The 22,300-nt window shown below is 31.8% G+C and overlaps 2 protein-coding genes and 1 pseudogene across 2 annotated transcripts; 2 read left to right on the forward strand and 1 right to left on the reverse strand.

Moving 5' to 3' along the window:
• Positions 4,651-7,109, forward strand: LOC109331939 (40S ribosomal protein S13-like). The gene is made up of 5 exons (XM_019566748.1): positions 4,651-4,756; positions 4,844-4,916; positions 5,005-5,143; positions 5,233-5,419; positions 6,949-7,109. Exons 1-5 carry the CDS (start codon positions 4,734-4,736, stop codon positions 6,980-6,982), a joined length of 456 nt encoding a protein of 151 aa, XP_019422293.1. The 5' UTR covers positions 4,651-4,733; the 3' UTR covers positions 6,983-7,109.
• On the reverse strand, positions 9,230-11,382 carry LOC109331941 (protein ODORANT1-like). The gene is made up of 2 exons (XM_019566749.1): positions 11,104-11,382; positions 9,230-10,229 (listed from the first exon to the last, which is right to left on the reverse strand). The coding sequence occupies exons 1-2, from the start codon at positions 11,364-11,366 to the stop codon at positions 9,695-9,697; spliced, it is 798 nt and encodes a 265-aa protein (XP_019422294.1). The 5' UTR covers positions 11,367-11,382; the 3' UTR covers positions 9,230-9,694.
• Positions 13,536-14,281, forward strand: LOC109330790 (annotated as a pseudogene).

Genomic DNA, 22,300 nt, shown 5'->3' on the forward strand with positions numbered 1-22,300 from the left:
CATATATCGGTAAATAATTTAATGAATATTATAGCTGATAAAAATTATCTTCATAACATTATCTCATTTTGATTTGAATCTTTATGTTTATTATAATGTTTATGTTAAACTAATTTTGTTGGTGTATCATATTATAATTCCTAATTATTTGGGTTAATCTTTAACAAAGTTACTTTCTAAAATTATCTAGATATACTATATGGTTATTCATTTGTTGTTATTTTATTTATCTTAGCTACTTGAGATAAAACAAAATTTTATTATTTTAATGAGAATAACATTAAAATTAAGTTTGAGTAGAACATTGACTAGGGAGAGAACAATAACTAGAAAAGAAAACTGTACTTACAAATGACACTTTGTAGAAGAGAAAGAAAGGAGAACACACTAAGCAATTTTACTCTGTTTTTCTACTCATTGAATCCAATGATTGATGAATTTGTTTTCTTTTCTTTTACTGTGATGTTACCTTTTGCAAAGAGATGACCTTATACTAAGTGGAAGCAATTATAGCCTAGGCACATGAACATTATTATTTTGGTGATTTTGCTTGACAAAGAGATAACTCTATGCTACCTATTTGTCATTATACTCCGAGTGTTATTTTGTTTTACTATACTAAACCAAGGCAAATATGGCAATAGAAGAGAGGATTGGTGGTTTATAAATAAAATCCTTTTCAATAAAACCATATTGTGTCTTCATTTATCTTTCATGCATTTAATTGGTTTTGTTAACATTGTGAATAAAGTAAACTCAATACATGAAGAAAATCATTTTTCTCTCTCCAGGCAGCAATAATAAATTTAATAAATTGTAGGAATCGTGATTTATTGTTCCTTCAAACCCTTTAAACACTCAACAATTATATATCTTAATATATTCTAGTTTAATTACTACTTACATTGGATCTGAAAATTTGAAATATCATTTTCTTAGTGTATATGCATATTTATGAGTAACAACAATTACAAAAAGGAAATAAATAAAAGTACATTTCAATTTGATTTTATATGTGGTTTTGTAACTCAATAGTAATAGTGTTGAAGTGTTTATTTATTGTTTATGATACAGTTTCAATGCTAACATGGTATGCTAGATATATTTCTATTGTACACTAATTGGAACTCCTATGTGTACTTTTGATTTATAAATTATTCATCAATAATAGTCTAGTTGTTAGTTTTAATTAGAGTAGAATTTGATTTGTTTATTAAATGTTATTGACATATGTATGAGAAGAGATTCTAAAGTTGAAGGAGACAACAAGAGATCTAGTTTGTTTGCTGGACAAAGAGCTTACGTAAACCTAGGTGATGGAGATGACCATTGTGATCTTAGAGTATTTCATTGAAGATTTTCATATCTGATTCTCTCAAAAGTAGGAGAGTCTTGTAGATTAAGAACTCCAATGGAAACTTGTTTTCCACGTAAGAGTCATTAATCTTTTTCAGGACGATGTATAGAGTCTTAGATATTTGATTGTGCTGAAAATATACATGTATGAATTTGTTTTTGTGTATTATAATGCGAGGTAGTCGGTTATGATATTACATCGTCATTAAATGTTGTTAGATAATTATGTTTGTATGCATCTGAGTATTGTGATAAATTAATAATTGTTTTATGTGTTAAATGTTTGTGACAATATTGTAATTTAGAAATATTTTAACTGTAATGGTTATGTTATTGATTGTTGAATTGTTATATTGAAATGGAAAATACATAAGTTTGAAATTGAGGTATTGCTCGTATATTGGATAACTAAGTTAGTGTTTTGAACTCATCTTGAGGACATGTCATAGTAAAAATGCATTGGGCTGAGACAACTAACTTAAGTAATATTTTTGGAAAGATTGAATTTATTGGTGGCCTATGGCTAGTCACACACTTGAAAGTGTAGTGAGATTTATGGTTTTAACTAATGATATTTGATCACTAAATTAGCACTTGAGATCGTCCGTTTGACTTGGCATGATAGAAATGCATTGGAGCTAAGATGACTAACTTATGTGATATTTGTGGAAATAAAACTTATGAAAACCTTGATTAAAAGATTTAATGGGCTAACTTTCGTCTTGTAGTTGGAGTTGGAGAAAATGGAAAGATATGGTGATAGAAATATCATTGAAATTTGGATAGGTGCGACAATGACAGTGATTGGTCAAGAAGCTTTGAGGGATTTCTTAGATGGGACATTCCACTAAGGGTATAGGTTCATTACCCGTATGATCAGGATAGACCTACGTACAAACTAAGCGGTCTCTAACACCCCTTGTATATTTCATGATTGGTAGAGAGGAGTCATGAAACGGACTGGGCTTACCACTAAGCACCTCTAATAGAGGTAATTGGAAAATAATTGATATTGTTACTTGCCATTGTTAAGGATATCTTACTCCCGGTTACTTTCCCACTAGGATCCTGGCCTTCGAATATTGTATTTTTTGGTGGTGATTGGTTGGTGAAATTACATACTGCATTACATAAAAAATATATTAATTGTGGATGTGAATATCCTTTTGTATAAGACGCTAACTTCATGCATCATTTACATATGTTTGACATTGTTCGTTTATGATGTTGTTATAGGGTGTCTCACTTTAATGTTATTTCTCTAAGTAATTTCACACTGTGATCGCCGTAGTTGGTTCTTACTCCCTTTTCTTGGTCTTTTCTTTTGTCTATACTATTTATATAAACATGTTTGTTGCAGTTTCTCTATGAATATCCATTGATGGAAATATAGACAAAAAGAACTTAGCTGATGTCTGGTTAAATAGCTTGTTTATATTGAGATTATTAGCTTTGATTTAGGAACACCCTTGGTCTTTGGAACTAATTTTTGCATAAGTTATATTTATGAAAAATACTTAAGAATGATTCTTTTTGCATACATGATGTTCTTATACTCATTATATTAAGATAAATTAATGATTTTGTAAAGCTATACTTAAACAAATAGATAATTATATAAATCATAGTTTTGAGGTTGAATGTAATACATCATTTTTGGGTAGTGATAATAATGAATATTTTTGCATCTTATATTAAAGAAAGGGAATTTTAAATTCACTTTGACTTTCGAACATGTTGCCTTTAATTTTCTATAAATTTTGATCACATTTTTATAACGAAGTCCTAATTTCTAAGTTGCAAAAACAGTGTGTTACAACAGTGGTATCAGAGTTGGTCTTTCCTATCCGGCTTAGAATATGATCTCATATACCTTTTCTTTGTATGACTCTAGTGTGATTGTTCGTTTTTTTATTGTGTTTGCCATATCACTTTGTGATGTATTGTTTTTGTCATGATAATGTCAATTTTGTTTGTAAAAACTAAGTAACGACCTAAATTCTTGACAATGTTCTCGTCCAGATTGTTGGACATGTGATGGATTAGCATAAGATGATTTTTTTGTGTGACTCTTTGCTTATTATATGTTAACTGGAATTAATTACTCTTTGGTGTCTTATTTTGTGTTTGTAACTTCTCATCACATGAGTCACCCTTTTAAACCTCATTTGATGTACTTTAATATCTACTTCCTCATATCTTTATAATAAAGGCTTCACTTCTTAGTCTTGTTCTCTCTCCTTGCATTGTGAATTGATGGTCTTGGATTAAGAGCTTATTTTTTTTAAATATATCATTAAAGCCCATGTGTGTTGTGATGTTTATTATCACAAACATCCCTTGTTGAAATATTCTTTTAATTATGTTGTCTACTTCAAATGGCTGAAACAAATATGAATAATTTGGTGATGTGTAGTTTTACTTTGTTATTAGACTTTTTTGGCTAATCCCACCTATTTATTATATAGTATGTACTCATTTAATTTTCTTTTGTGAAAGTTTATATCATGTGCTTTACCTCAAAATAAGTTTGTACATATTGATTATTACTTCAATATATGTTTTCTTGTAATGCATAAAAGTTTAGTAATTGAATTTAAATGATGAACTTGGGTACGACTTGTTTTATAGTGCAATTGTAAAATATACATTTTAAATTAATTGATATTGTCCTCCCATTTTATCTTAGATGCATGAATTCTTGAACAAATAATTTTTGTTTCATTCTAATAACATGATATGTAATTTAGTGTAATATTAATATGTAAATAAATAGAGTTTTTTTGAATGTTACTAATAATGCATTAATGATTTTGAAATATTGGGTTAGCAAAGCAAAAAGGAAATTACCAAAAAGAAAAAGAAATGTCCTTTGTATGGTTTGAGGAGACAATATCTTTTATATTTGTTTTCACGAGTTTCCAAAATTAAACTTTTATTGTTTGCATAAATTTTATGTATGTATAAAAATATATAATAAAAAATAGTTCAATATCTAAGTATCCTCAATTTAAGTTTTCTAAACGGTTATCATATCATCCAACGTATTAATTTTATTTATGATTTGAAGATATCAAACACATGAATAATGAAAATGATATCAACATAAAAAACCTTACCAAATTAGTATTAAAATAATTAAAATTCAAAAAAATCGTTGGGCCGCATGAGCTAAAATCCAGCTTCCAATATTACCCGCATTGTGAGTTCCAACCAAACTTGGGCTGTGCATAGAAGGAACGCGATTTCATCCATAAACAAACGGCCCTTCAATAATTCATTTATAAAAGCACGTATTAAACTAGGGTTTTGTACTAAGCATCCACCGAATCTGCATCAAACCTAGATCGTGAGTAACCGCCGTAAAGCTAAGCATCATGGGTCGCATGCATAGTAGTGGGTTCGTACTACCTCTTCCTTCTCTTCAATTTCATTCACTTTGATTTACATTTAATTATTCACATTCTTTGTTTTGATTTCATTACAGTAAGGGTATGTCCGCTTCTGCTTTACCATACAAGAGAACACAACCTAGCTGGCTCAAAACCTCTTCTCAAGATGTATGTAACTAACTACGTTCGTAAATTGTTTCATAAATTTTTATTTATTTTTAATTTTTTTATTTTATTCTGGTTGATTTATTAATAGGTTGAAGAGAATATATGCAAATTTGCGAAGAAGGGTTTGACACCATCGCAGATTGGTGTGATTCTCCGAGATTCTCACGGAATTGCTCAGGTCAGGAGTGTCACTGGCAACAAAATCCTCCGCATTCTCAAAGCCTATGGTTTATTCTTTCTCCTTTCAATTCTCATATATATTTATTTATGTGTTTCAGTTCAAGATTTTGAATATTGTGTTTTTATTGCTATGTAGGACTTGCTCCTGAGATTCCAGAGGATTTGTATCATTTGATTAAGAAAGCTGTTTCGATCCGGAAGCATTTAGAGAGGAACAGAAAGGATAAGGACTCTAAGTTCAGGTTGATCCTTGTCGAGAGCCGAATTCATCGTCTTGCTCGTTACTACAAGAAAACTAAGAAGCTCCCACCTGTGTGGAAGTAGTATGTGTCCTCTAACACTTTACATTTTGTGTTCCTTTGATTTGTATATTGTTTGCGTATACATGTGTTTGCTGATTATATATTTGCTTATTGAAACACTTTCATTTGAACCTCGATTAAATTTGTGTATTCAAGGATCATGCAGCTCACAATTCCAAACTTTATTTTCACGTTTTCGTTTGCAACAAAATAACTGTGTTTGAGATTGCTTGCAGTTGCTTATTGTGATTCTGAAGATGTGGACCATTTTTAGCTTTGATTCTATGTTGACTTGCATGCGTAAGTGTGTTTTTCAATGGTCTATCTTGAATGATCCGATGTCTGTGTTTGCTTAGCTGCCACTTTTTATGCTGTTTGTTGTATCAGAGTGCACAACCTTTCTACAGTTTTATTAGTTGTACCACAAGGCACTATCGAAATTTGAATTTGTTTCTTTCATGTTACAGTTTATGTTTATTTTCATATAACTGCACTTGTTTGGATATGATCCACAATACAAAATTGGCTGCAGTTGGTGGTGCATTTATGATGCTGCTGCTTTCCCCTGTGATGTTATTTTCACTTTTTCTTTTGGCACAACATGATTATGGTCGTGATCTTGAGATTGCTTGCAGTTGCTTATTGTGACGGCAGCAAATCCGTTTTCCAGTTTGAATTGTCACATCTGAAGATGATGACTATTTTAAGTTGGAATCTATATCGACTTTACATGTTTACATTTATTTCCACTTTTCTTTTGGCACAATAATTATGGTTGAGATTGCATGCAGTCACTTAATGTGACGGCAGCAAATCCATTTCCCAGTTTTAAATGGCCATTTCCAACGATGATGACTATTTTAACTGTGATTCTATGTTGTACTTATATGCAAAAGAGTGTTGTTCAATGGGTCATTTTTCATCACATTCTGATGTCTGCTTTTTCTATGTTCATTATGTACTTTTTATCAGAGTGCACAATCTTTATGTGGCTTACCATGTTTTAACTCAAACTTTCAAAAATTGAATTCACTGGCTTCATATTACTGTGGAAGTGCATTTTTCATATTGTTCTTATCCGAACTTGGATCTTTGGATCTGTTGGTGCATTAAAGAATCCAGCTATTGACACTTAAGTTTTATTTTCCCTTTGTCTTTTGCCACAACTGTTAATGGTTGAGATTGCATGCAGTCATTTTTTGTGATGGCAGCAAATCCATTTCCCAGTTGGACTGTTCTCTGCCAAGGAAGATGGAGTTTCAACTGAGATCACAAGAATGTTTTTCAATAGGCGATACTTGCTAATATTCTGATGTTCATTTGCCTAGTTGTTATTTCCTATGAGTTATTTATTGTTGTCCACATTTTTTATGATCCTTTGAAAGCTTACCTAGAATTTGGATCTTCTCAATTTCACCCCTCACACTTTAAAGGGAAACATGAAAAACAATTGAGATCCAAACAACTTTACTTTTTCCCTCCAATGCTTCCTCGTTTGGTGCATTTCACTGTATATGCACACACTACTAACGACTTTTTAACATTTGCAGCGAATCAACAACCGCCAGCACTCTGGTTGCTTAGGGATGTACCAACTCATGATTCTCGTTGCTTTGCACTTGCTGGACTAGGAATTTGCCTTCTCATTTTCAGTTTTGTTTGAAGGATGATGTTAATGTTATTGGCTTAAATTTTAAGGATTGTCTTTTTTGATACTTGAGTAGAATTGTGTTTGTTATCTGGACCACCAGATATTTTACTGCAAGCAAAAACTGAGAGTATGATCAGAAATAAACGACTTCAGTAATTATATTATTTATATTACTCATGGAACGAGTAAGAGTTATGGGTATGAGTAATCAATTTGATCAGTGTTTTCTATGAGTTTTAACTACCACACCTAATTGTTATAAAATGTCTATATTATCGAAACTTATTTCTACTAAGTGAGTTATGTACTACGTATCCTGATAAAAGATGAAAAATGTAGTAAGCAATTGACAACTAACTTGTTTTAATCTCTATTAAATATATATTAACACCACTTGATTAAATTTGTTCTCACCTCAAAATGCGAGGGACTTTCTCCGCATTCATGGGGCAAATCGTTCAAAAGTGGGGGTGAAGATTCTATTTCAGAGGGCTATTCACAATAGATAATAGGTTTACATTTGCTTCCCTACGTTGGAAAAAGGCTTCGAACAAAAGATTGCAGTGCTCAAAGTACAAATCCCTGAACTTTTCCAGCCCCCATCCGGTTGCGTTTCTTGTTGACATACAGGCTTACTTACAAAAGTGTCCCTGCTCTTTAGCTTATAAACACGCTCAGAATCTTTGCTATGCCTAAAATTATAACAGGAGGTTTAATCTATTCGGTAATCTTTGTGGCCTTTATCAATAACCCATAATTTTTTCACTCTAAAAAATGCATAAACATTTCGTCACTTAAGTTACGGTGAAGGCCGAAAACTTATATTTTGAAAATTTGAAGGTATTAGACTTTTTTATCTGGGCTAAAACAAATTGTAATACCCCTCTAATATGAACCAATATAGACTAAATTTTTATATATTTAGTTGTGTGTAATGATTATGATAGTTGATGATATAAATTAAGATATAATATCTATGTACTTTAGTGTTAAAATTTATATACAATTATTATATTATTTACCATCAATTTGTGTAACTTTTTCTGAAGACTCAACCATGATTAAAAATGAATTTATGAATAAATGATATAAAAACTCTTATACTACATACATTTTTCCATCATGAATTAATAGACATTAATCAAATGTACATTAGAAGAACCACATTGGAAACACAAAAAACATAATTTTTTCCTAAAAAACTATGCTAACTCAGAAAGAGTCATCTATATTAAAATATGTAGAGTGAGACATTGTTTAAGATAGTAGAAAAGGATAAAGGATTGTCCCAATATTTTTTTTGGAGAAGGAAATAAATTGTTCAAATAGAGCACACAACACTCTACTTCAAAAGACAGTCATTCAGTATCCTTTGCAATATTCCTTCAAGATTACAAGTGGAACGAAAAAATCCTAGTGGGTGTTAGGTTATGGAGTCATTTGGCTAATCGTGATGTTTACTAATTAAAATGTCATCATCATAAGCACCACTTCATACATAAGCTAATGGGGCAATACCAGGTCCAGAGATACACAACAAATCAAAAAGTTCCTTAAAGCGCAATTTGTTTATCCAATTAATACCGACACTAGATTAATTATACTTTTTACTAGTTTATGCTAAAATGAAGATAAAGTGAATAAATATATTCGTGACAAACTTTCCGAATGGACAACGTGGTCTCCATTAAGTTTCTTTTCAGTTTAATTTATGTAAAGCTAGAGAGTTATTGCATTCTTTTCCATCCACATACTTTGTAGCACAAGAAGAAACATATAGAATTGAGTCTCACCACCATGCTGGGAATATATTAGGATCCAATCACTTGGTTAGTGGCTAGCTAGACAAGTCTCTGTCACGGTGAATGTGATGAAGTTTATATGTTTTTACATTTTTGTGACAGTCTTCATACTTAAACATTTATATCAAATGTCTTAAATAAAAGTAAATGTCACAGGATAATGAGACTACATTAACCAATAAAGTGTTGATCTAATGCTGTAAAGTCCTGCTAGATTCTCAGAATGACTAAAAGGTGAAGAATTCGATTACTAATAAATGAATTAGTTTATTACCCAAAAGGTGAGAAGATACCATTGATAATACAAAAAAAAAAGAATACAGCTGATTAAATAATCACAATAAAACAAGATTTACCATTATTTTCAGAGTAAACATCTTTGTACAAAAGGTTGTGTAGTCAGCAAACCCACTAGTACTTTGGCATTTACAATTTTTTTGTTCCTACCATACACAAAAGGTTACTGCATTTATAAGAATACAAATATTGTGTCATTTTGGGGATTTCTTAGTATTTTCGTGATTTGGTTGGTGAGGAACATCATAAGTGGAATGGTTTACCGTTCACCATTCCACCTACCAAGTATATTCTATAACATGCTAGATAAAATTCAACACCAAGAAAGCAAGAACCTAAATTTTAGTCCATGGTATTTTGTCACATTTACAGATTTGATAGCTTACCCTGTTCATAGAATTCTTGGGTAGGAACTTCATTCCACAGAAACTTAATAATGACATATGTAAATGGTTTTATTTTTTAATAGGTATGCCAATTTTGATTATGATCTGCTACAAATGAGTGTCTGTGGTAGGAAGTTCCTATCCAAAAACCATGCACTTACTAGTGTCCTTTTTTATCCACTCCTATAGTTTGTTGCAGTGCATTTAACTCAATCTCACTGAAGCAATTAATACCAAAATCATGAATACCAAAGTCTTGACATTCCAATAACCAAGCACAATTATCCTCCCAAGTTGGTAGCCCCATGTCTTTATTATTTATATTATCTGCATTATTAGGTGCTATATCCCATAATGCATCATTCAGTAGAGTTTCATCAAGCCACAAGCTATTGATTATTGATTCATCACTGCAAATGCTATCCATCAAAATGGAATCTTCATAAGAAGAAGAGTTTTCAGCTGGGGATGTGCTTGAATTCTCATCTGAATTGAGAACGTCATCATTGCTAGCTTTTGGTGGCAAATTCTCTGCAGCTGATGAACTTCCCTGAGAAGAAACTTGTTTATTAAGAGGTTCATGGGTAACAGGATCAATACCAATCTTAAGGAGTTTTTTCTTGATGTGAGTGTTCCAATGATTCTTAATCTCATTGTCTGTTCTTCCTGGTAATCTCGAAGCAATCTTGGACCACCTGAAAGAGAGAGAAACTACACTAATCAATCATGTACCAAAGGAAAATATTTATTGTAGGGTGTCCCTTTGTTGTTTGATGTATCTTTGACGAGTGTATATTAAGAAGATAAAAATAATATTTGAGAAATAGATGCAGAGATAAAGGTATATGGTATTAACTATTAAATAAGGAATTCAAAATTTAATGTCATTCTATATAAAAACCCATGACCGTAAGTTAAGTTGCAGAATTTGTTCTATTCCATCTCCAATTAAGTAACATTTTGGCATTGTGAAAAGAAAACCGCAATTATGCAGGACTATAAAGTATCTTTAAGTAATAATTGTACAATATATTTAATAAAGAATCAAATGAACATATTTATATGTATGATTATTGTCCCTTAGTTTGATGCCTATTGTTTTGCTTTCCAAGTGATCTCATCCCCCACTTAATAAGAGTAATTCACCCAACTTATTATCATATTCTTGTATATATATTCTCATTGTTTCTCAGTATCTTTTATGCTTAGTTAACAATCATTAGTATGTTTTGTTTTCTTTTATAAACACATTTTGGTAAATATCAATGATATTAAATTATGCCTAAATAGACATGGAAAACAAGATGATATATATAAAAATATTGATCAAAAGACTTTTGTCTTGAAAACAAGCATATCATCAGTAAATTAATAATGAATGATGTCGATCAAATACCATTTGGGAGCACCATGCATGACATCTGCAGAATATATAAGTATACAATAACTTCAAATTACTTTGCCTCAAGTTGCCTTCTTTTAACATGCACATGGTACAAGGTAGAAACAAAAGAAAAGACAATGCATGCATGAAGAGACAATTCAATTCATTCTAAAGAAATGTAAAACCTGTTGCCAAGACGGGCATGAAGATCAATAACAAGTTGTTCTTCAGCTTCAGTAAGGAGACCTCTTTTAAGGTCAGGTCTAAGATAATTAGTCCAACGAAGACGACAACTTTTGCCACAACGTCTCAACCCAGCAAGCTTAGGCACTGCTCTCCAACAACATTGGCCATTGGTAAGAATGAAGTTAATCAGTTTCTTGTCTTCTTCTGTTGTCCATGGACCTTTCTTCACCCCAAGTTTGTCACAACAAGGTTGTCTTCCCATACTACTAATTAACACAACACCACACACAATAGTAGCTTGTAATGACCCAAAAGCCCCACACTACACCCACCTTTATATAATAAGGTCCTCTCCTTTTTTAGCATATTATTATATGAAATTAATATTTATGGATCTTAAACATCATTAATGCTAATAGGGGTAGACAGAAACTGAAGGGTAGGGTTGGGGGTCCACGTACTAATGGATTGTGAAAGGTACATGGGAACTAACATTGGATTTCTGGTGTTTTAAGACCCAAAGGTACAAAAATAATAATAATCATAGTGTAAAAATTATGAATCCTTTTCAGTTTTCCTTTACAAATCCACTGCCCTCATTGCACTCTTACTCAATCATTTCGTCATCACTACGTTAACATGTCCTTATTAGCAGTAGACTATATGATAGAGTAGAGTGTAGATGATTGTTACCAAGTCTCTCGTGTGGATGAGCCACACAACAGTTTATACGGTTATGGACCCAAAAATTAAATAACAAATCAATAAATTAAAAATTGATCAAAAACCAATTTAAAGAATTGATTTCTAAAGAATTTATGGATTCGGTTTGTATTTTGGATTTATTTATTTTATAAACCGAACAAATACATGTTATATCTAACAGATATATATAATGCCTGAAAAATATAATAAGAGAAAAATGTATGTATTTATTGTGTAACATTATCATTTTATCATACATCATTTATGTTTTAATAAATGATATAATGATTATGTATAAGTCTTTACACGAAAAATACATAGATATTAAACTCATAAATTTAAATTTAATACAAAATAATACATTTATTAAGAAATAGATGAGTATTAAAAGCATGGGAGGTAACCTTTAAACATAGGAAAAATGTGCTGAAAGTATAAATTTTTTTATAATGTCATTGATTTACTGTTCATATCTATTTATTATTGACTCTTCAAAAAATAATAAAGTGTGTATACGATAGTGGATAAATATTCCACTAATTTTTAACCTGATAAATATTCCACTCATTTATAAAATGACACTAACAAAATTACAAAATCTCTCTCATTTATTTATTTTTTTCTTGTAAGGATCTTCTCATATGTGGCGGCCCTATGGCATAACAACATTAAATGAAGCGTGATTTTGATGAAGGAGAATTTCTATTATGGGAGTGGTACAATGGATTGAGAATGGAGGGAAACTTGTTCAGTGCATAGAAAATTAAAAAGTCAAAGCATTAAAAAGTCAATGTGCGCATAAGGGGGTGAGATTCTGAAAAAAGTCAAGGAACTAAGTTCTTTGCCACCATGTTTTCACAGGCTATTTGCGAGCTTAATTAATGTGGTATAAAATTTGCAAAACACAACACACAGTTTTTTCTTACGTTTTCTGTTTTTGATGAGCAAGACTACAGTTCATCAATTCAAATTATTTTATGATGTTGGCCCTTCCCTTTTTTTTCTTCTTCTAACTTTATTCTCTTTACTTTATTATTGTTCTCACCTTAGTTATTCCACCAAATGATTTTTTGACGCCATCAACATGGTTGTTATTTTGTTGACTTGGCCTCAAAAAACAACATTGTAATGGGCATAATTTTCTTCCCTACTAAAATCGATATTAGTACTGCTCTTATCTAAACCCGACGGAACTAAACTAAAATAATATTAGAGAACAAAACTATCACATTTTAAATATTTTACACATTTTATATATTCCAAACATTTAACACATGTTGAATTATTTTATAACATGTGTCTATTAGCTTGTTAGAGAAATAGTTAGGTTAGCTGCATTGTTTGTTTTACAAGGCATTGTATATAAACACTCTCTTGTATCATTTCAATTCAATGAGAAAAATACACAAATTTCATTTTACGCTTGATCAATATTTTCCCAATATGGTATCAGAGCCTTCGTCATGAAGGCTTTGGTTACCGCTGCACATTCTCTAAAATTATTATCTTCCTCTTCCAAGATTCAACAAAGAATCATCCTCAACAATTCAATGGAAGAAGATCAAGAATTGGTGAAAAAACATGTGCAAATTCTCTAACAACCAAGAGGCAATAACATTATGCAATGATGTCAAAGATACAGAAAAAGATTGATTAGTTATGGGTATAAACTTTAGAAGAATGTAAGGCATTTCATAAATAATTATCATTCAAGGGGTAGAGAGAAATGGAGTTATATGACAATGATTTCTTGGAAGAGTTAATGGCTCTAAGAAGAGAAACATTGGTGCTAGTCCAAGCATAGAAGAAAATCAGTTCTTCTCTAATGGCAATAGTTTTGATTATTTTGGTCAAAACTCCTCAACTTTTCTTCCAAACAACATTTTCTGTGATCAAGAATTTCATCAAAGCTACAACAATGAGTATAACTACACCTTCAATGAAATCAATGGTTCTTTACTTGATGAACCATCAGCATTTCAGATTCTTGGTTCATATCATAATACCCTTGATACTCCACTTAACACCCCTCCATTTCTTGGTCAAGAAGATTTCTCATTTTCCATGATTGAAGGAGAGGATAATACATGTTTTCTTGGTGAAGAGCTTCAGATTTTGGAGTTGCAAAACACATGCAAAATGGAGCCAACACTGTCACCAGAAATGACATTTTTCAACATAGGAACTGGTCTAGAAAGAAAGAACAGATCAGAGAAGCTTCAGGGTCAACCCTCCAAGAATTTATTGGTTGAGAGGAGAAGAAGAAATAGATTAAATGGCAGACTCTCAATGCTAAGGTCAATTGTCCTTAAGATAAGTAAAATGGATAGAACATCAATTCTTGGAGACATTGTTTATTACATGAAAGAACTTCTGGACAAGATCAACAACCACAACAACAAGATCAACAACAAAAAGATTAACAAGATTAACAATAACAACAAAAAGATCAACAACAGCAAAATCAAGTGATTGAGAAAATTCAATTACATTAAGATTGAGATTTTGATATATTACAATGTCAAGATATCAAATCGAATTATCAAGCTGGAGTAAATTGACATTTATCCTCCAGCTTGAGGGGTGCTATTGGAAAACAAAACTACCACATTTTAAACATTTTACATATTTCACACATGTTGAATTGTTTTACAACATGTGTCTATTATCTTGTTAGAGAGATAGTTAGGTTAGTTGCATTGTTTGTTTTACAAGGCATTGTATATTAACACTCTATTATATCATTTCAACTCAATGAGAAAAATACACAAATTTCATTTTATGCTTCCACAATATTTTCGCAATAAAGAGCATTAACGCATGTTACGTTCATTTGAGCTCAATGGATAATGGATCATGTTGTTCCTAGCAATCTTGTGGCGGTGGTATCATATTTAATGACAATGGGAGGATCGTGTGGAGGTGATTCAAAGTGAAATTGTAGGGGGTGCACTACAAGAGAGTTTGTATTTAGTGAATTTTTTTTATACAATTAGTGAATATTTTTAACCTCCACAAGGAGAGAGGTTTAGGTTATTGATCACAATGCAAATTTGCGAGAGAGTAATAGATCAAAGGTCGCAATTCCATACAATGTCACAACATCGACGCCCCGAAGTGATGGTAATGGATTCCAAGGTTGAAGAAGGAGAGGGTTATGATTTAGGGTTAGAGGTAGCTATCGATCATAACATGGTTGCAAGAGTGTTGACAATTGCGATTCATTCTGATCAACAAATTTGAGAAGTGATAAAAGTCAAATAATGACCCTAAAGAATAGCAAATCCATAGAGAGAAGATCCAAAATGACATTATTTTGGATGGTAAGGAAGAGGAAAATGACATCAATTTGGTGGCAAGGAAGAGAAAACAATATCCTTTTAATGACAAGTATAAGTAAAACCATATCATTTTGATAACAAAGAAGATTATGACTTATTTTGATTCAAAGAAGAGTACTACGATATCTTTTAGATCTAGATGAAGAATAAAATGATGTTGTTTTAAAGCCACATCAACTAATAATGACCAATTGACAACATCAAAAATCTAAGTGAGAGAAGAGCTAAATTGAGATTAAAAACACAGTTGAAATAGTGAAATTATAACGTACATAATAAATAAGAGACCAAATTAAGAAAATAAATTAAGTTCCGACAAAAAAATAGTACTTTTACATATTTAATTTTGATAATTTACTATGCAAGATGCTAATAGGAATGCCTATCTTTGTCCCGGGTCAAGAAAATTGTTCTAAAGTCATTATTAATTGATTACGTTTTACTGCTTGAATCAGTATATCTTTTCTAATGCATTTCTCTTTTGCTATTTTAAAAAAGAGAGTATATAGTATAGCTATATATCATATATAGCTGTATATCTAATGTTTAATATCCAAACAATAGCACAGGTAGGCTAATTTGTTTCCAACATAATTATATTAGACAAATTCAATTCATAAATCATAAGTAACACGAACCATATGCATGTATTTACATAAAGCGTAGTTTTTGTTTCGTGACCCTATATACCCCTAATTATTTATAGACCATTCCATTCTTCCTAGATCAGGTAGTTTGGTTAGCAGATTAGTTGAACTAAGCATTCAAATAGGTTTTGTTTTGGTATAGAAATAGGTCTAGAGTGCTTTGTAAAACATTTCCTTAACCATGAAAGAAAATGAATGACGTACAAATAAAAGAAAAGTTAGCACAGGTTAACACCTACTATGTACAACATTGGGGAAAAGGAGAAAGAGCCAATAACTTCATTTCGTGGGAAGGAAGTTATATCCAAGTCAAATCTTTTATGAAACAACTTTGACCTCGTGATGTATATATTAACCTTCTTATGGATCTATCATGCAATTCTTACATGGCACCTACAGCTTATGATGTGCGTGTGTAGGGTGACTTGCCAACCTTACTTTTTGGTATTTGACTTCTATACCTTGGTGTTTTTAACAGCTACTATGAATAAGATCTTTGCTCCTTGGTAAAGTTTTGATGAAGACATCAACATCACTAAAAAAGAAGAAAATGAAGATTACTTATGAAAACCAAGAAGATTAAAGCTTCAAGATAATTAGTCTAAGTCTAAATAAGTACTTCTCTCATATACTCTTTAATATACCAAAGTAGTAATACTCAAAATATTTTAAAAGAAATTGAAACACTTCAAGTTTTAAATGAAAACATTTTTTTCAAAGTACTGTGTAACAGGTTACTGAAAGTTGAGTAACATGTTACATGAGTGAGAATCAGTTGTCCATCAAAATTTAAATTGGAGTAACCGATTACTCAAATTTGAATAACCGATTACTCTAAGTGAATTTTAAATTCACTGTTGGACAGAACATTTGGCTAATCGATTACTCCATGCTGTAATCGGTTACTGAGAGTTGTTACATCAGTTTTTCAGATTTAAAACTCAAGAGTTTCCATCCCAAACGAAATGCCTTCATTCCAAACAAATCATACTCTTTCATAAAGGTACAATTACTGATTAGAAATCTTATTTAAAGGCCTAAGAACTCACAATCATTAAACAACTCTTTCATAACTCTTTTACACTTTTTCTCACAACTTTCCTACACTTTTCTAAAATAGTTTTTCTGCACTTCTAGCAACTTGAACTCAAACTTTCAAAGCTATTTCTATGAGTTGCTTGAAGTAAAGTGTTTTAAAATTTTGTAAAACTTAAAGAGCATTATTTACTAAGTATACAAAAGATTTGATTGGATTGCAAGTGTTATTATATTTCATTCTTGTAACGGAAATCCAAGCCATCATTGTATTTCTTCATTCATTGTAATTACTTTCTTTCACAATGGTGTGAATAGAAAAGGGATGAAGTTACTTGGAAATGTGTTTTCCAATGGTATAAGTATTAGTGAGTGTGTAGAGATCTCGAGGTGAGATATTATAATTACAACTCATAATATTTAGTGGAAAATCTCTTATGCTGCAAGAGTACTAGACGTAGTCTTCAATGGACAATAAGGTGAACCAATATAAAACATTTGTGTATTATCTTCTCCCTCACCTCTTTGATTTATTCTTGTTTATTTTATGCAATATTATTCGCTGCTCAACTAATTTATCCCCTCTTAATTGCAATCTCAGTCTTACAACTAATTTATTACTTATTACGTATTGTTAAACTGAAGTATTAAATATGAGGATTGATTTGAACTGTGCTTCTCCCTCCAACCATCGGTTCGGGGAGTTCCATTGTTACATGGGTATGGGAAGAGTGAAGAGTCACAAGTGAGACACCACGTCTTGAACCAAAACCTTAAGGCATTAGTTCCATGGGTCTTTCCTTCTTATAAACCCTTTCACTCCTCCCTACATATCCAATGTGAGACTTCACACTTGAATAAACCCAACAAGTTTTAATGTTCATAATTATTCTATTCAATATGAACAGAATTGCTAGAGTGAATGATGATTGTTGTAAAAAAATTCTCTTGTTGCTCCTTCATATTTGTATATTTAATTTAATATGACAAAATGCTAATTTGGTTGAGTAACTGAAATACCAAATGACTAGAAAAACTTATGGGACACTTCGGATGGATTAAGCATGTCTCTCGCCCGTCCTTAAATATTAAATGGGTGAAGTTTTGAATTTGAATTTGAACTTGTCCCTCATTAGGATGAGACGCGTGTGAGACATATCCAGAACAAGATGGGTCAAGATAGGAACATGTTCAGGCTGGAAAATGAGAAAATGATAAACATATTTTTTTCCCTCAAATCTTTAAGTATGCACAATCAAAATTACCATAATCTGTATATAAACTCAAATAAAATCTGTATGTTACATACATTAGTATATAAACTATAAACTGTAAATTGCATCATTCAAACTAAAAACTATCACAATTGACTCGGGAATCTTTGTCACCACCTCCGCAAGAAAAATAGTCAAAATACATAATGTATATTTTTAACTGGTGGGACTCAAACCACCTTATAACTCCCTTTTTTTGTTGATGGTGAGACTCAAACCCACAACCTCCTACACTTCATTCCTTATGACCACCCTCTTCATCATTAGACCACCTTATGATTCTCTTATTCAACTATTCTTGATATATTACTATAAGGGACATGTCAGGTGACCCAGACATAGACCCGAACCCTTCCTTTTATCTCTTTTAATCAGGTCTGTCCTTTTTTATTTACTTGGACATGTCAGACCCGTCCCTAAGTCATCGGGTTGAAATGAGTCTACGCGTCGGGCCAGATCTTGCTCACCCCTAATTGACAGTGACCTTAATCTTAGTGACAAAAGCGCTACGTGTCTAAAATCCTATTCAAATGCTATGTTGACTTGCAAGGAACTACGTGTATGATACTAATTAAGATATTACTTGCATCATAATTATGTATAGGAACCCTGTACTTAAAACTTTCCCCGTGAGGAAAGAGGTAAATAGGACAGTTAACTTCGAATATTGATTTACCATATGTTAAGGGCGCTAAGCTATGTCTTTCATACTTCAAGTTTATTGTTGAGATGAGCACATCAGTACAGTACTAAAGAAAAACACTTAGAAGTTCCAGAACTTGAACGAACGTATTTGATGAAATACAAAACAATCTTCATCAGTTTTAAGCAGTTTGACTAATAATTTAACTGTGATTTCAACTTTGCCATCAAGCCATAATTTTAAGAATTAAATGAGGAATAACTTACTCGGTCAAATTGACTAATTCTATTAAGCGTTACATTGATTATTTTATATTTTGATAGGTAACATTACATAGATTATTAAAGTTTTTTTTTTGACGACCAACTAGGTGGGAGTCTAATAGTGTAAAATCCTACCACTAGATCTTTAGGGTAATCAAAATGTCAAAAATTCACCTAAAATGTAAGGGGATACGTTTGGTTATATAAAAAACTTTTTATGACACATTATGATTTTTTTTGACATATGGTACAATACAAATTAAAACTTCAATCGAAGATACAATTATCGTCTAGCGAGAAAGGTTGTAATTCAAAACACTAAGCACTTAACCATAATCAATGATTTTATTTATGAACAGGATTGTTATTAGAAATCAAGTACAAATTTCTAGTTTGTTGGTCCACTTCAGTTTTCTTTTATTACTCTTACAATAGAGAGAAGGAACTATTTGTTATGTTGGGAGTCTGAATTAATGATTTTATTATGAAAATTAAAATGGCATAAAATAAAATAGGAGTGCCAGGAAATGAAATTGAATAGCTTTAACTGGCCTTACTACTATTAGCCAGCAAAGTAAGACATTATTGAAATTCACGAATTGTGAGTGGCTATTGATTGTGAAAGTTAGGTAGAAAGACTTAGGGTAATATACAGATACGAATTAATGATGTAGTGCAAGCTAATCAAGGGTGGTCTGGGATGCTAGCAAGTTGAAGCTATCAGCCCCGTTACTATAGAAGATGTGAGTTCCATATTAGATTCACTACAACAATGGTTGCCTAAAAATCCTCATTTGTTTCAGAAATAAGTATTGTAATTGAAGTATTGTAGTACTTATGACAAAACCTATAGACCTAACCATTTAAAATCTATTGATCATTCATTAAAGTTTTTTACCTAGTTAATATAATATAACAATTATATGTATTTAAGGGTTAATACATGAATGATAGAGTAAAGCAAATTATACGAGTTTTAAATTCACATACCGTCAACGTAAAGTCATCAACTATTTATATATATTACTTTTATTAAAGATTAATAATGATTAAGACATAAATAGTGAATAATACATAAATAGTATAAGAAACTCTTGTACATTCAATAGACCTAATGATTCAAGACTTTAAATGTGTAAAGCTCACTTAGGAGGATCTTCACTTAGCCCATTAATTTAAAAAGATGGTAACCATAAAAGAAAGATAAGCAAGGAATGAAGAAGAATAAGGTGAGAAACTTATACCTTTGTGATTCGAAAACAAGAATGGAAGAGATGAAGATGCTAAACTGAATATACCTCTTTTTTTTATTGATTGAATGAATTACAAATGAAATAGAAGGAGACTTATATAGGGAATAAGTCATACCAAAGAACTAACTAAAATAAAAAACTTACTATAAAGGGAAAAACAGACAAACAGTTTAACCATAAAAACAGAAAAAGAATACTAAAAACAGAAAGAAGGTAAAAGAACCAATATCAAATTTCTTCTTCTTTGATGGAGTGATTGGAGGGTAATTTGGACATGCCCCCACAAGCTAGAATGACTATATTCTTCATTCCAAGCTTGAGAACCATAGAACAAAACAAAATAATTGGTAGAGCCTTTTTGAGACAATCAACAACTTGATTGGATGAAGAAATTAACAACAGATGCACTGTCCCTTCTCGAACTTTCTCACATATGGTGTGACAATCAATCTCTATATGTTTTGTCCTCTCATGAAAGACATGATTGGCTGTTATGTAAAGAGCAGATTGATTGTCACAATACATCATGATGGGAATGACTTGAGCTACTTGAAGTTCAGGAAGGAGATAGCTCAACCATTTGGCTTCACAACCAGCCAAGGATAAAGCACAATATTTTGCTTTTGCTGAGGACCTTGAGACTGTTTTATGTCTCTTACTCTTCCATAAATGATGGAGTTACTAATGAAAAAACAGAAACCATAATGGATCTTCTAGTATCCAAGCATGAGCCCCAATTAGAATCACTAAATCCTCTTACCTTGGTGTTGTTCTGTGATGGATAAAACAAACCTTTTCCAGGCTCATTCTTGAGATACTTGACTATTCTCAAAGCAGCTTGATAATGAAGATCAGTAGGATTTGCAAGAAATTGACTTAAATGACTTACTGAGTAAGCAATGTCGGGTCTTGTATGAGTGAGGTAAATTAATCTTCCAACAAGCCTTCTATATTTGGAAGGATCTTTGAGAACAGTTCCACACTTTTCATACAATTTGGCATTTGAATCCATGAAGGTTGAATAAGGTTTAGCTCCTAGAAATCTAGTGTCTTTGATGAGATCTAGAGCATATTTTCTTCGGCAGATGTTGATTCCTTGAGCAGCTCTGGCCACTTCCATACCAAGAAATTATCTTAATTCTCCCAAGTCCTTGATGCTGAATTCCTTATCTAAGAGAGATATGAGGCAATTGATTTCTTTCATGCTATTACTTGCAACAAGCAGATCATCTACATACACCAAAACTGCAGTAAAATTGTTAATGTTAGATTTATTAAACAAAGAATAATCAGCTTTGGATTGAAGATACTCATGTTGAGTTAGAACGGTAGTGAGTTTGGCATTCCATTGCCCGCTGGCTGGCTTCAATCCATATAGGGATTTCTGTAATTTGCAAACTAGACCAGAATTGTTCATGTGCAGTCCTAAGGGGAGTCCTATATAAACATCTTCAAGAAGATCTCCATGTAAGAAAGCAGTATTCACATCCATTTGGTGGATGTGCCATTTATTTATGGAGGCAAGGGCTATAAGAGTTCTAATAGTAGTCATCTTAACCACAAGGCTAAAGGTTTCAAAGTAGTCTTATCCAGTAGTTTGGGTATATCCCTTTGCCACTAATCTAGCTTTATATCTATCTATGGTTCCATCATTGTTGTGCTTGATTTTGAATATCCATTTGCAGCCAATGGCTCTTTTATCCTTAGGCAAATGAATGAGGATCCAAGTATTGTTGTCATGAAGAGCCTTTAATTCTGTTTCTATAGCTGATTTCAAATAATTATGTAGTATGGCTTCTTCATAAGAATAAGGTTCATCATGAGTATTAATGTTAAGGATAAAGTGCTTATGTTTGGCAGAGAGTTTCTCATAAGACATATAATCAGATATACAGTATTTTGATGTAGGCTTAGTTGAGGATGAAGGATTCAGGGACAAAAGGCACTGATAGTCTTGTAAATGAGTGAGAGCACTTCTAATTCTTATAGATCTTCTAAGGTTTAATGTAGAATCAGTGTTGGGCACAATTTCATG

The sequence above is a fragment of the Lupinus angustifolius genome, chromosome LG17 (assembly GCF_001865875.1).
Source record: "Lupinus angustifolius cultivar Tanjil chromosome LG17, LupAngTanjil_v1.0, whole genome shotgun sequence".
NCBI lineage: Eukaryota > Viridiplantae > Streptophyta > Magnoliopsida > Fabales > Fabaceae > Lupinus > Lupinus angustifolius.